Source organism: Gymnodraco acuticeps, unplaced genomic scaffold (assembly GCF_902827175.1).
Source record: "Gymnodraco acuticeps unplaced genomic scaffold, fGymAcu1.1, whole genome shotgun sequence".
In the NCBI taxonomy this organism is placed as follows: Eukaryota; Metazoa; Chordata; class Actinopteri; order Perciformes; family Bathydraconidae; genus Gymnodraco; species Gymnodraco acuticeps.
Genome location: NW_022990639.1, coordinates 1 through 16,529, shown reverse-complemented (window position 1 = coordinate 16,529; position 16,529 = coordinate 1). Strand labels below are relative to the sequence as shown.

General features: G+C 45.1%; 1 protein-coding gene across 1 annotated transcript; it reads right to left on the bottom strand.

The window, feature by feature from the left end:
- Window positions 1-591: 591 nt before the first annotated feature.
- Window positions 592-16,397, bottom strand: smpd4 (sphingomyelin phosphodiesterase 4; the record flags this gene model as incomplete). Its single annotated transcript, XM_034229222.1, is given in 10 exon segments — window positions 592-1,895; window positions 2,350-2,478; window positions 5,188-5,319; window positions 6,520-6,750; window positions 8,161-8,366; window positions 8,755-8,918; window positions 11,832-11,929; window positions 12,022-12,112; window positions 13,800-13,960; window positions 16,305-16,397. Coding segments are annotated over 10 exon segments (1,626 nt in total), but the record flags the coding sequence as incomplete, so codon positions are not given.
- Between the last annotated feature and the right edge of the window lie 132 nt (window positions 16,398-16,529).

The window sequence follows — 16,529 nt, the reverse complement described above, 5'->3', positions numbered from 1 at the left end:
TATAAAAACAAACCGAACATTTCTCACATATTTTTTACTTACATTTAAAAAGAAATCACATATTTTCCAGAAAAAGACAGTTTCCAGATATTATTCACCTCTTATAATTCACACATTAGTTACTGCTGTTTAAGGCGTTATATATTGCAACTCCTTTACTTAATGTTAGCTAATGTAATTTACAACAATGCATTCATTTATCAATTCATTTTTGTCAATATTTAACGTATTACTTGGACGAAAAATTGACAAAAAAAAAAAAAATGCACATATTTTTGTGAATTTTTTTCTGACATTTCTCTGGTAATTTTCCAGACATTAATTTCATATTTCCTTGTTTTTTTTGGTGCACTTTACTGCTTTAAGGCTTTGCTCGTTGTAAGTCTCTTTATAGTGTAATATTGGCTTGTCTAATCTGCAGCAATGCACCACGTATCTCTTAAAAGTCATGAGTTTCTCAGTAAAAACAGCCCCAGCTTTGGGGTGATGCATTCTCCAGGCTTATTTATTTAGCTTCGGAAGGAGGAGAAATAATCAAAAACATAAATACCTACACACACCTAAAAATAAAGGAATTACACTTAACACAAATCCCAACAAGTGCAAACAGTTTATTGAATCTCTTGGACAAAAAACGCATCCTGCCGTCACACAAATAGTCAGTTTTATTGTTTGTTATCACGTTGAATGTTTTGGCATGCACCCGTTTGTCAGATGCTTTCTGAAAACAGAGGAGCAACAACACTGTGTTTATGTGCAGGGTTTACATCTGAAAGAGTTCAGCAGTCATATCAAAGGAAAATAAAGCTGTCCAACAGGGTTTCACACGTCCCGCTTAAAAAGCTGTCCCTTCGGAAAGTCTGGGAAACGTGAAGGTAAATGTCAGGAGCATGAAAAGAATAAAATCATCCGTAGAAACAGACTATGGCTCTGAAACAAGCTCACATATTTAGAAAAAAGACAAATATCTTCTCATTTAAGACGCTCTAATGTTCATTTAGCTGTTTAAACTCTAAGACGTGAATATGTTGAGGATTTTAGACGGTTGGTTGGAAAACAAGACATTTGATGAGTTCCCTCTGGACTTTAACTGTTTGCTGGTGTTTTATAGTCAAAAAGAATATTCAAGGACAACTGTGTGTGTCTGAGAGAGATCTGCTGTTTTAACTCGATCTGACATAAGACATTTGTAATGATTGTTGGAAAAACGAGAGATTTGGTGACTTCCTTGTGGACTTTCAAGTCAAAATGATTATTAAAAAAGGTAAAAAAGTAACAGTTATCTGCAGCCATAACACACATCAAAACAATCAAAGCTGATCTTTGTTCTGCTCCCGTTCCAGGTGTGTGTGTGTCTGTGTGCGTGCGTGCATGTGTGTGTGTTCTGCTCTTTTAACTCAATCTGACATTATAAGACATGAATATTTTAAGGATTTTAGACTTGGTTAGAAAAACAAGAGAATTGATGACTTCCCTCTGGACTTTAAACGGTTTTCAGTGTGTGTGTGTGTGTGTGTGTGTGTGTGTGTGTGTGTCTGTGTCTATGTGTGAGTCTGTTAATGTGTGTGTGTGTGTCAGTGTGTTTTCAGTTTGTCTTGGAGCAGTGTGAGCACCAGTCCGTACAGGAAGCCCCCGGTGAGGATGATGATGGAGCTGGAGACGGGGCTGAAGGACAGAATGGCTCCCAGGCCGTAGATCAGCAGGAGAACCATCAGGGTCCTGAAGCTGGCGAGCCGACGCAGGCTCAGCCTCGGACGCTTCGGACGCTCTGACCATCGCCGCGACAACGGGCTCTGATTCAGCCTGGGGGCGGAGTCACCGTCAGACAGGAAGTGACGACACAGGCGACCCGGGAAGTCCGGACGGGAGCAAACAGCGTCCATGTGAGCTCCGAACTGTGGGAGGAAAAACAACGAAAGTCAACGAGGCTTCATTTAAGTTTTTTTTTGTACTTATTCTTTATTAGTTACTTTCTCACATCCCCCTTTACATCCAATAGTACTCCAATTTAGAGGAACAGTTCCTTTCACAAGGGGTCACAACATGTAGAGGGTCTCAGATCCTAAAACATTAACATGACAATATGAAAAACTAAATGTATAGAAATCAAATCAATAATAACACTGAGAACGTAAATAACACACAAATAAAATGTATAAGGTCATCCAACATATTGCAATAATAAAGTCTAATATACTTAGGAGAATATCCATATACCAGAACATTTCAAAAATAAAAATTGAGGCGTCATCTCTAACAAATGTTGAAAACAGTTTCTTATATTTTGGAGAAACCTCTTGTTTGTTTCTCACAGTCTTTAAAGTTGCAGTTGAACATGCGCCTGCTCACCCTGTGGTTGATGAGACTGGAGACCCTGTAGAGGAGGCGGACCAACAGGGCGCTCTCGTAGCTCCTGATTGGCTGCAGCTCCGGGTCGCCCTGGTACTGGATGTCAAACCTGCGTTGGCCACTGATGATCTACACACACACACACACACACACACACACACACACACACACACACACACACACACACACACACACACACACACACACACACACACACACACACACACACACACACACACACACACACACACCACACACACACACACAACACACACACACACACACACACACACACACACCACACACACACACACACACACCACACACACACACACACACACACACACACACACACACACACACACACACACACACACACACACACACACACACACACACACGTCTTTATTGCTGCTACTCATTTTAGGCCATGGTTGTTATATTGTCTTCATTTTAAATGTCGCGCTTCCTTCCTTTGTTTTTATCAAGCCACTAGACACCTAAAGGCTGTTACACACCAAGCCGATTTTCGCCATCGATAGATGTCTGGCCGTCGATGAGCGCCGTGTCGCCCTACTCAGATTGGTGTGTACCGCACCGTCGGGTCTTTTCGGCCGACACCTCCCGCCGCCGATTCGACTTGTTGAATCAGGAGGCTATTGGCTAAAGGTCGTCGGCCAAAGAAATCACTCTGATTGGCTGTTCAGCTTAGCGAATCAGTGCATGAGAATTGAAACGGAAGTGAGAGACGTAAACAAACGATTAAGAAGGCAAATCTGAGATTTAATTGAACTCCAGCTCTCGACTCAGGTTCGGGAAAGCCCCGTGAGCTTCTCGCTGTAGAGGGAAAATAGAACGCACACGCTACTTGTTGTTTGTTTATATCACGCAGTCTGTTCTTCTTCTCTGGGTGTATCACGCAGTCTGTTCTTCTTCTCTCTGTGTATCACGCAGTCTGTTCTTCTTCTCTGGGTGTATCACGCAGTCTGTTCTTCTTCTCTCGGTGTATCACGCAGTCTGTTCTTCTTCTCTCTGTGTATCACGCAGTCTGTTCTTCTTCTCTCTGTGTATCACGCAGTCTGTTCTTCTTCTCTGGGTGTATCACGCAGTCTGTTCTTCTTCTCTCGGTGTATCACGCAGTCTGTTCTTCTTCTCTCTGTGTATCACGCAGTCTGTTCTTCTTCTCTGGGTGTATCACGCAGTCTGTTCTTCTTCTCTCGGTGTATCACGCAGTCTGTTCTTCTTCTCTCGGTGTATCACGCAGTCTGTTCTTCTTCTCTCGGTGTATCACGCAGTCTGTTCTTCTTCTCTCGGTGTATCACGCAGTCTGTTCTTCTTCTCTCTGTGTATCACGCAGTCTGTTCTTCTTCTCTCGGTGTATCACGCAGTCTGTTCTTCTTCTCTCGGTGTATCACGCAGTCTGTTCTTCTTCTCTCGGTGTATCACGCAGTCTGTTCTTCCGGTTGTTGCCTCTTTTGAATGACGAATACACACTACCGTCTCTCAGCTGTCTCTCTCTCACCTGTCCGTCTCTCACCTGTCCGTCTCTCACCTGTCCGTCTCTCACCTGTCTGTCTCTCACATGTCTGTCTCTCACCTGTCTCTCTCTCACCTGTCCGTCTCTCACCTGTCTGTCTCTCACCTGTCTCTCTCTCACCTGTCCGTCTCTCACCTGTCCGTCTCTCACCTGTCCGTCTCTCACCTGTCTCTCTCTCACCTGTCTGTCTCTCACCTGTCCGTCTCTCACCTAATAATTCCTTACATTTTTATCACCTGTCCGTCTCTCACCTGTCTCTCTCTCACCTGTCCGTCTCTCACCTGTCCGTCTCTCACCTGTCCGTCTCTCACCTGTCTCTCTCTCACCTGTCCGTCTCTCACCTGTCCGTCTCTCACCTGTCCGTCTCTCACCTGTCTGTCTCTCACATGTCTGTCTCTCACCTGTCTCTCTCTCACCTGTCCGTCTCTCACCTGTCCGTCTCTCACCTGTCTGTCTCTCACCTGTCTCTCTCTCACCTGTCCGTCTCTCACCTGTCCGTCTCTCACCTGTCCGTCTCTCACCTGTCTCTCTCTCACCTGTCCGTCTCTCACCTGTCCGTCTCTCACCTGTCCGTCTCTCACCTGTCTCTCTCTCACCTGTCCGTCTCTCACCTGTCCGTCTCTCACCTGTCCGTCTCTCACCTGTCCGTCTCTCACCTGTCCCTCTCACCTGTCCGTCTCTCACCTGTCCGTCTCACCTGTCCGTCTCTCACCTGTCCGTCTCTCCACCTGTCCGTCTCTCACCTGTCCGTCTCTCTCACCTGTCCGTCTCTCACCTGTCCGTCTCTCACCTGTCCGTCTCTCACCTGTCTCTCTCTCACCTGTCCGTCTCTCACCTGTCCGTCTCTCACCTGTCCGTCTCTCACCTGTCTCTCTCTCACCTGTCTCTCTCTCACCTGTCCGTCTCTCACCTGTCCGTCTCTCACCTGTCTCTCTCTCACCTGTCCGTCTCTCACCTGTCCGTCTCTCACCTGTCCGTCTCTCACCTGTCCGTCTCTCACCTGTCCGTCTCTCACCTGTCCGTCTCTCACCTGTCTCACTCACTCACTCAACTCACTCTTTATCATGGCTTGCCGTTTTTTACCTGCTGTGCCACTTTATAGCTGTAACACTGTTAACGTCCCCGCTGCAGGACTAATAAAGGCCTAACTGGCACATCCCCCCTGATCACATCACACATCCTCTGCTTTTCTGTTTCTATTGATTGATTATGATGTCGTGTTTTTCGACTTTTGCTTTGTGTACCTTGTACGGCGAGCTTTGAAAGGCGCCTTTATAAATAAAATGTATTATTATGAATACCTGTTTGCGGCCCAGGTCGGTCAGAAGGAGTCCGTTCTCTCCCTGGATGCAGTCCGGCAGCTGTTTGCAGTTCCCTTCGTCCTGACAGGAGCCCAGAGTGGAGATGAGCTGAGTCAGCTGACCCTGGTTCAGCTACAAGAGAAGAACAAAACAAACAGTTAACCAGCAGTCAACGGCAACAACACCAGGGCCCTTTCTCATTTCATCAAATCCGCCTCATCGACTCCTCGGTCCTCCGGTAGTGACCCGGAAATGAATTTCAGCGCGCCATTTTGAAGGACATCTAATTTCTCTAAATGCACATCGAGGACCGAGGATCGAGCGTCGAGGAGGCTCTCTGGAGGAGCTATAACCGAGGAGACACTGATGGGTCCTCCACGGCGGACAGACAGGTCTCAGTTGGTTTGGTGTCCTCTGCTTACTTTTAATACTTGTAAATACAACTTTTGGCCCGTAATTTATTTTCCTCATTGTAGCGACCAGAGAGAGGGGGGGGGGGGGGGGGGGGGGGGGTATATCCAGTCTCTGATTGTGTTATGTTATTATGAGAGTGCTCTGTTTGATTCTGAAATTGTATATATTTATATAAATATATATATGTGTGTGTGTGTGTGTGTGTGTGTGTGTCCGCATCTGTAGCCTGTTATTGTCTCATTACACCGCACTGTGAATGAATTAAAAGTAAATATATAAGTCATCATGAACACATCTGTCCCTCAGACAGAGGGCTGCTGTGCCTCCTGTCATCATTAATGGACGTCTCTTTAAAATGACCGCTCAGAGGAGAGGAGTTTTCATTTCTCTAACCGCCTGCTGCTTCCCTTCCTCTCTCCTCGGTTCCCCTCCTCAGCTCCTCCGCTCGCATCTCCTGTGGGCGGGACTAAGTCTCGAGGAGGGGAGTCGAGGAGGGGAGTTAGAGAAATGAGAAAGGGACCATGAATCCAGGTCATCAAGTAATGTCATAAACTAGATCTGGGTTCACCTTTACCAGTCGATTATCTACTACAGTGGTTCTCAAAGTGAAAAATAAATTCAAAGTGTTTCTCAAATTGTTTAAAAATGACTAGTATAGGAGCAACAGAGACACATATGAAGGAAATGCTTGTAGTTGTATTTGTATCGTTGATTTAATGTCTGAATGATATAGAGAAGTGAAGCTGTCATTAGTAGGCTGTCGTTTGTTATAAACTGTTGGAGTGGTGAGCAGGCCTTTTGTTTCTGGATATTTGGGGAGTTGAGGAGTGTTTTTATTGGTTAAGTGGTCCTGGGTATGAAAACGTTTGAGAAACACTGGTCTACTACAAAATATAACTCCACTGATCAATGTCTGACCTTGAAGATTTGACACAGGTGCTCCAGCGCTCGGTCCAGGAACTCGTGGGTTTTCTTCAAACACTCGCCGCTCTCCTCGGGCTCGGCGCCGGAGAACGTGTTGTTCAGGTCCGAGGATCCCATCCCGAACCACGAGAGGAAGGAGTTGCTGGCCGCCACCTCGTTGGAGTGATCAGAAATCCTCTTGGCCGTCTGTCGGGCCTGGGCGATGATTTGGATCAACTTCATGACCTGCAAGATGGACGAAAAGGATTTAGACGCTCAAGTAGGGCTAAACATATAGTCATATTTCTTTGTTGGACCCTGAAGGCAGCATCTCCCTGGTCCAATGGGATTTCTCCATGTGAATTTGGATTATTGTCAAACAAACGTTTATGTTTACATGTTATTAATCATCCACATATTAACACCAGTTCATGATTTGTGAAGTAGAAAGCTAATGTTGGGCTATAAAGGAACTACAGCACGGTCACATGACTTCACGCCAACACCGCTAAGCTAAAGGAGGCTAATGTTGGGCTATAAAGGAACTACAGCACGGTCACATGACTTCACGTCACCACCGCTAAGCTAAAGGCGGCTAATGTTGGACTATAAAGTTACTACAGCACGGTCACATGACTTCACGTCACCACCGCTAAGCTAAAGGCGGCTAATGTTGGGCTATAAAGGAACTACAGCACGGTCACATGACTTCACGTCACCACCGCTAAGCTAAAGGTGGCTAATGTTGGGCTATAAAGGAACTACGGCACGGTCACATGACTTCACGTCACCACCGCTAAGCTAAAGGTGGCTAATGTTGGGCTATAAAGGAACTACGGCACGGTCACATGACTTCACGTCACCACCGCTAAGCTAAAGGCGGCTAATGTTGGGCTATAAAGGATCTACGGCACGGTCACATGACTTCACGTCACCACCGCTAAGCTAAAGGCGGCTAATGTTGGGCTATAAAGGAACTACGGCACGGTCACATGACTTCACGTCACCACCGCTAAGCTAAAGGCGGCTAATATTGGGCTATAAAGGAACTACGGCACGGTCACATGACTTCACGTCACCACCGCTAAGCTAAAGGTGGCTAATGTTGGGCTATAATGGAACTACGGCACGGTCACATGACTTCACGTCACCACCGCTAAGCTAAAGGTGGCTAATGTTGGGCTATAAAGGAACTACGGCACGGTCACATGACTTCACGTCACCACCGCCAAGCTAAAGGTGGCTAATGTTGGGCTATAAAGGAACTACGGCACGGTCGGTCACATGACTTCACGTCACCACCGCTATGCTAAAGGCGGCTAATATTGGGCTATAAAGGAACTACAGCACGGTCACATGACTTCACGTCACCACCGCTAAGCTAAAGGTGGCTAATGTTGGGCTATAAAGGAACTACAGCACGGTCACATGACTACACGTCACCACCGCTAAGCTAAAGGTGGCTAATGTTGGGCTATAAAGGAACTACAGCACGGTCACATGACTACACGTCACCACCGCTAAGCTAAAGGTGGCTAATGTTGGGCTATAAAGGAACTACAGCACGGTCACATGACTTCACGTCACCACCGCTAAGCTAAAGGCGGCTAATGTTGGGCTATAGAGGAACTACAGCACGGTCTGAACTGAACGTACCGCTCCTCTGAGTTCGTTTCCGAACATCTGCTTGTACTGGCAGTCTTGTCCCTCCAGAGCGTAGACGTGACTCTTCACCCTGAACACCATGTCTGTCACCACGCGTTGCCGTGACGAAAGGAAGCTGCCTCCCTGATTGGGCGTCAGGTATCCTCTCGGCTGCCGGTGATGAAGGACGTGCTCCGGCTCCAGGAACAGCTGCTCTCCTGGGGACACACGGTGGGGTTGTTTAGAGCATTTATTAAACAAATATAACACCAAACTAAACACAAATAAACTCGTTTAGAGTATAAACTGCTATCTGTGACATCGCGTCTTTATTAGCTGTTAAACACCTGAACTAGAACATCCATAACATTCATCTGCTTGCAACTTACAAATTATTTATCTAATATATCATATTCCAATTACTTGTATACTCTGATTGCACTATTTCTATTCTATTTTATTTACACTATTTAATCGGTGTTATTGTGTTGCACTGTTGGAGGAGCCTGTGACCTCAGATGTTCATCAACAGATCTACATTGTAGCTATGTACGAATGACAATAAAAGCCTTGAATCTTATCTCCCGTTGGAGTTTCTGCGCTCACCTTTCTGGATCATGTCGGCGAGGTTTGGCTGAGCGAACACTTTGGAGACTCTGAAAACCATCAGAGCGTTTTTGGCGTTGACCAGGTCGGTCCTGACGGTTCGGTTCAGCAGAACCTGGAAGAGCTTGGTGTACATGAGGAGGTTCTCCTGCACAAAGAACTCCCTTCAACGAGAACATCAGCACCGTCAATACAACACGACAAATATCCTGCAGCACACTTCATCCTGTTAGGCAAAATCCACTTCTTCATGTCTCTTCTACATCAACATGTGTCCCCTCTTCTTCATGTCTCTTCTACATCAACATGTGTCCCCTCTTCTTCATGTCTCTTCTACATCAACATGTATCCCCTCTTCTTCATGTCTCTTCTACATCAACATGTGTCCCCTTTTCTTCACGTCTCTTCTACATCAACATGTGTCCCCTCTTCTTCACGTCTCTTCTACATCAACATGTGTCCCCTCTTCTTCACGTCTCTCTTCTACATCAACATGTGTCCCCTCTTCTTCACGTCTCTTCTACATCAACATGTGTCCCCTCTTCTTCACGTCTCTTCTACATCAACATGTGTCCCCTCTTCTTCACGTCTCTTCTACATCAACATGTGTCCCCTCTTTCTTCATATCTCTTCTACATCAACATGTGTCCCCTCTTCTTCATGTCTCTTCTACATCAACATGTGTCCCCTCTTCTCCATGTCTCTTCTACATCAACATGTGTCCCCTCTTCTTCATGTCTCCTCTACATCAACATGTGTCCCCTCTTCTTCATGTCTCTTCTACATCAACATGTGTCCCCTATTCTTCATGTCTCTTCTACATCAACATGTGTCCCCTCTTCTTCATGTCTCTTCTACATCAACATGTGTCCCCTCTTCTTCATGTCTCCTCTACATCAACATGTGTCCCCTCTTCTTCATGTCTCTTCTACATCAACATGTGTCCCCTCTTCTTCATGTCTCTTCTACATCAACATGTGTCCCCTCTTCTTCATGTCTCTCTTCATCAACATGTGTCCTCTCTTCTTCATGTTTCTTCTACATCAACATGTGTCCCCTCTTCTTCATGTCTCTTCTACATCAACATGTGTCCCCTCTTCTTCATGTCTCTTCTACATCAACATGTGTCCCCTCTTCTTCATGTCTCTTCTCCATGTCTCTTCTACATCAACATGTGTCCCCTCTTCTTCATGTCTCTTCTACATCAACATGTGTCCCCTCTTCTTCATGTCTCTTCTACATCAACATGTGTCCCCTCTTCTTCATGTCTCTTCTACATCAACATGTGTCCCCTCTTCTTCATGTCTCTTTCTACATCAACATGTGTCCCCTCTTCTTCATGTCTCTTCTTCATCAACATGTGTCCCCTCTTCTTCATGTCTCTTCTACATCAACATGTGTCCCCTCTTCTTCATGTCTCTTCTACATCAACATGTGTCCCCTCTTCTTCATGTCTCTTCTACATCAACATGTGTCCCCTCTTCTTCATGTCTCTTCTACATCAACATGTGTCCCCTCTTCTTCATGTCTCTTCTACATCAACATGTGTCCCCTCTTCTCCATGTCTCTTCTACATCAACATGTGTCCCCTCTTCTTCATGTCTCTTCTTCATCAACATGTGTCCCCTCTTCTCCATGTCTCTTCTACATCAACATGTGTCCCCTCTTCTTCATGTCTCTTCTACATCAACACGTGTCCCCTCTTCTCCATGTCTCTTCTTCATCAACATGTGTCCCCTCTTCTTCATGTCTCTTCTACATCAACATGTGTCCCCTCTTCTTCATGTCTCTTCTACATCAACATGTGTCCCCTCTTCTTCATGTCTCCTCTACATCAACATGTGTCCCTTCTTCTTCATGTCTCTTCTACATCAACATGTGTCCCCTCTTCTTCATGTCTCTTGTACATCAACATGTGTCCCCTCTTCTCCATGTCTCTTCTACATCAACATGTGTCCCCTCTTCTTCATGTCTCTTCTACATCAACATGTGTCCCCTCTTCTTCATGTCTCTTCTTCATCAACATGTGTCCCCTCTTCTCCAAGTCTCTTCTACATCAACATGTGTCCCCTCTTCTTCATGTCTCTTCTACATCAACATGTGTCCCCTCTTCTCCATGTCTCTTCTACATCAACATGTGTCCCCTCTCTTCATGTCTCTTCTACATCAACATGTGTCCCCTCTTCTTCATGTCTCTTCTACATCAAACATGTGTCCCCTCTTCTTCATGTCTCTTCTACATCAACATGTGTCCCCTCTTCTTCATGTCTCTTCTTCATCAACATGTGTCCCCTCTTCTCCATGTCTCTTCTACATCAACATGTGTCCCCTCTTCTTCATGTCTCTTCTACATCAACAGGTGTCCCCTCTTCTTCATGTCTCTTCTACATCAACATGTGTCCCCTCTTCTTCATGTCTCTTCTACATCAACATGTGTCCCCTCTTCTTCATGTCTCTTCTACATCAACATGTGTCCCCTCTTCTTCATGTCTCTTCTACATCAACATGTGTCCCCTCTTCTTCATGTCTCTTCTAAATAAAAACCTGTCTGAAAATGAACTGATCAGATTTTGGCCACTTGATGATGTCATAACGATGTTTTGTCTTGTGTAACCATTAGCCAATCACCAACCAAGGTAACCCCCCCCCCCCTTATCACCTGAATCTCCTCTAGAGCTCCATTGAGTTCTTTGTAACCAAATGTCTCTCAGAGGGGCGTGGGGAGGGGCTCCTTATTTTCATCTAAAGTAACAGACAGAGAATCAGCACTTTGGAAACAGGGCTGAAACAGAGGGGATTATGGGTAATGCTGCCATGATCTGTTTGGTGTTTCAGCCAATCAGAGACAGGCTCTGGATATATCTGAGACCTGTGATATATTGATGAGAAATAGTATAATAGGGACCTTTAAGCATATTTATTGCACTACAAAAATGTATTGCATTTTGCCCTGAGGTGATAAGATGGCTCTCTAAAATCCTTCATGCTCTCACACAGCTGATAACTAACTCATTTTTAAGTCTTTTTAGGGAAAGAATAAGGACCTCTTTATGTCTTTAGAAGCCCCTCAGACTCACCATTTCTCTGGGACCGTTCTGTTCTGGTCGGCCTGAGGGTTGATCTTCTCTCCGGTGTATCTCCATGGCTGGATGTAGCTGAGCCACGTCTCCAACACCTGAACACACACACAAATAAATTATTCTTAAAAGTCAGAAGGAAGTTAAATATTGTAAATCTGAGTATGAACATGTTCTGTGCGAGACGTACTGCTCTGAAGGAGGCGTCCAGAGGCCAGTGGCCGAAGCAGTGCTGCAGGAACAGGTAGAGCTTCTGCTGCACGAAGCGCTGCACCACCACTCTGAGGAGGAACATCCAGGGCTCGTTAACAACATGAATATCAGAATATATACACACACATTCTCTAAGGTTCCTACAGCATTCAAAGAGTACCATTCAACCACGTTCAAGATACGTATAACTAACATGTCCAGACTTGCAAAGCCTCAATCATCACATCTGTATTGTTGTGAAAAATAAAGCTTGATGAATAAATGTGATGCTTTGAACATTTTGTAATGCCGAGTTGCTGGAGACCACTAACAGATACATATGTTAATTGTACATATTACTTATGTGATAGGGAAACATCAGATTATGTTTTCTAGCTATAAAAGGATTATACTGGAATTCAAGCATGAAAACATAACTTAAAAGTATGTGTTGTGCTAATGTTGAGTGGCAATAATCACCACAGTATGCATCTTTTAAACTTTGAAGACATCGAACAAACCCATTTTATATGGCCCGGCAAAACAAGTCAACATGCAAAATTAAAAACAGGACTACGAATATATCGAGAGCAGCGCTGTCCGGAGTGTTAGGGAAATAATTGTCCTAGACTCCTAGATATGACGTGCATGACCAACCCTGACGTCTGTTATCTCCTTTAAGGAGATAGGCTGCTTCAGCCATGATGTTGTTGTTCCCATTCTGTGACCGGGCAACCCTAGGTCACAGATGGTTTATTGTTGTGGGTACACTGGGACACTTCCTTCTCGGTGTTTGTGGACTCCAAGGTGTGAAATCTTCGAGGCCATAAGTGTCAGACGCAAGTAACTCAGTGTTCCCAACTGTTTAGGCTATCTTCTCAAACATGTTGATGACTCTCTGCGAAACCAGTTAAATGGGCTAACGAGAGAGAGGCGCTCCAGAATTGACGTGGCAACTCTCCCGTGAAGTCAGAACCTCTGGCTCTTGGACTTGTGATGTGAATCCTCCGGCCGAAGCTCCAAATAAACCATCAGTGTTTGACATCAAAGCTCCTGCTCTTCCCGTGTCTCCTTCGTGAGTCGGTGACTCCCACTGCATTGCTACACAGAAGTTTCCCCCACACGGAGAATTGGTGTTTGTCATCACCATGTGTTCGGGAAGTTTTAATTGTTCCGGAAAGGTAAACATTATTTTTCCCAAAGCGTGCAGCCTTGCTTAGGGGGAATTATTCTGTCCGCACGTTATGACTGAAGAGTACAGTTTTCAGACCAGTCAAAGTCTGGCTAACGGAAACAATGATCAAGAGGTCTTTAAATCCAATTTGAGAAATCATGGGCGTCACTTTCTTAGATAAAGTGGTGGGGACCCTTACTTCAGATTTTAAAAAACACTACTGCATTAAGAGCCCCTCGCAAACAACACATACAGTATATACACTTACTATACATTTAAACTAGTGCAGTAACTATGCTACGCTGCTGCAAAGCTATTCTCTATTCAGTTATTACTAATATTAAACGTGCCGCTTGGGTTACGAGAAACACACCCAGAAACCGTGACCAGTCCTCTCTTGTGCAAGTAAAGCTTTCTCACAGTGTACAATTCTTTGTGCACGCTATTTCAGAACATGTTTAACAAATTATCCTAATGCAAAGTTGGCCATTTCGCAAAGAGGTGGAGACATGGATAAATGACGCCTATGAGAGAAATACAGCTTTGCAGTCTGACAGATATTAGTATTTCTGACAGATATCAGTATTTGTTATTGTTCTGACCTCTTGAACTCCTCCAGGGGGCTGGCGTGAGTGTGTGTGTGTGAGTGTGTCGGGGGGGAAGAGGTCAGCTGATCCGGCTTCAGGCTGTTTGAGAAGGCGTGGAGGTTTTTCACAAGGAGACGAACCACCAACACGTGTTCCTCCGTGGGGCTGAACGGCTCCTGGAGAGAGACAAACAGTCACTAAGAGCTTCATAAACACACACACACACAGTCCAGCCAATCAGCTCTCAGGTACACCAGCAGCCAATCAGAACGCAGCCCAGTCCCAAAGCAGGCAAACTATCAACCAAAGGCTCAGCATGGTTTAATTGTTCTATTAGAGTACAGAGGTCTCACAGATCATAGGTAATACAAAATTATTATGATTATCATTAATTACTTTACCAAGTTGAGGTAGTAAAACGGTTTCAGGTTTTGTCAATGCTCTACAAAAATAAAGTAAATCCGGTATACAATTTACTCCTTTGATACTAGCTGACCTCCGTGCTCCATTAGCTGCTAAAAACAAAGCTGCTTTTTTTTTTTTAAATGATGCAAAATGTCATATAATGCAACGAAACACAAACCCTACCTGAAGGACGTTCAATTAAAAATATTTAAAGGAATGTACAGTCGATACTTAAATAATGTAATGACTGGCGTGTTAAAATAATGATTGTTCAGAGTGTAGTAGTCTCTTTGCTCAACTAAGATAATTATACAGATAACATCAAACCACTTCAACATGCACGAAGCAACGAAGCACACCAGTGTAAAAAGCATGCCTTTAAAAAAACAGAACCACATACAAACCAGAAAAAAAAGCTAAAATACTCAGATTACAAAAAGCTGCATTACAGGATTACTTTTCACCGTCAAGGATACTTCTCTGCAGAGATTCACCGCCAAAAGAGCCTGTAATGAATAGGGAACTAATGCCATTTAATAAAAGGTGGTTGTCTTTATCAATTGGGTTTGTTTTTGAAAATATTTAATGCATCAGGCATTAGCATCTCCCTGGTTCCAAGCTAATGGGTTTTCTCCATGGGATCCTTATAGGCTATAAAGGAACTACAGCAAGGTCACATGACTTCACGTCACCACCGCTAAGCTAAAGGTGGCTAATGTTGGGCTATAAAGGAACTACAGCAAGGTCACATGACTTCACGTCACCACCACTAAGCTAAAGGTGGCTAATGTTGGGCTATAAAGGAACTACAGCACGGTCACATGACTTCACGTCACCACCGCTAAGCTAAAGGTGGCTAATGTTGGGCTATAAAGGAACTACAGCACGGTCACATGACTTCACGTCACCACCGCTAAGCTAAAGGAGGCTAATGTTGGGCTATAAAGGAACTACAGCAAGGTCACATGACTTCACGTCACCACCGCTAAGCTAAAGGAGGCTAATGTTGGGCTATAAAGGAACTACAGCACGGTCACATGACTTCACGTCACCACCGCTAAGCTAAAGGTGGCTAATGTTGGGCTATAAAGGAACTACAGCACGGTCACATGACTTCACGTCACCACCGCTAAGCTAAAGGAGGCTAATGTTGGGCTATAAAGGAAACTACAGCAAGGTCACATGACTTCACGTCACCACCGCTAAGCTAAAGGAGGCTAATGTTGGGCTATAAAGGAACTACAGCACGGTCACATGACTTCACGTCACCAACGCTAAGCTAAAGGTGGCTAATGTTGGGCTATAAAGGAACTACAGCACGGTCACATGACCTCACGTCACCACCGCTAAGCTAAAGGAGGCTAATGTTGGGCTATAAAGGAACTACAGCACGGTCACATGACTTCACGTCACCACCGCTAAGCTAAAGGTGGCTAATGTTGGGCTATAAAGGGAACTACAGCACGGTCACATGACTTCACGTCACCACCGCTAAGCTAAAGGAGGCTAATGTTGGGCTATAAAGGAACTACAGCACGGTCACATGACTTCACGTCACCACCGCTAAGCTAAAGGAGGCTAATGTTGGGCTATAAAGGAACTACAGCAAGGTCACATGACTTCACGTCACCACCGCTAAGCTAAAGGAGGCTAATGTTGGACTATAAAGGAACTACTGCACGGTCACATGACTTCCATCACCACCGCTAAGCTAAAGGTGGCTAATGTTGGGCTATAAAGGAACTACAGCACGGTCACATGACTTCACGTCACCACCGCTAAGCTAAAGGTGGCTAATGTTGGGCGTGATGACGTTTAGTCGTCTCATTTAGACACTTGTTAGCAACCATTTTTTGTAAATCCACCAGTGGGGGATTTACTGACGTATTTTATGTCGTAGAATAAAAATCTCTTTAGCATCTTATAACCAGACTTAACCAAAAAACATTGACTTCCAGAAGAGCTAACCACGAGTGCTAACCTGCTATTTTCTAGGTTTCAGTAATCATTCCTGCACCCCTCTTTATGAGAGAAGTATCCTTGACGTTGACCCTGACTGAGCTTTACCTCCAGGAGACCCCAGAGGGACAGGGGTGAATGAAAAGGTAATAGTACTTGGTAGGTGTTGAGGGTCCCAGAGCCTGGTGGGGTGAAGGGTTGGCTCGGCATGCTGGACATACTGAGGCGGTACTGAAGCAACGCCAACTTCTCCCCCGTTACCACCAGGGGGGAGAGTAGGAGGAGGAGGAGGAGGAGGAGGAGGAGGAGGAGGAGGAGGAGGAGGAGGAGGAGGAGGAGGAGGAGGAGGAGGAGGAGGAGGAGGAGGAGGAGGAGGAGGGA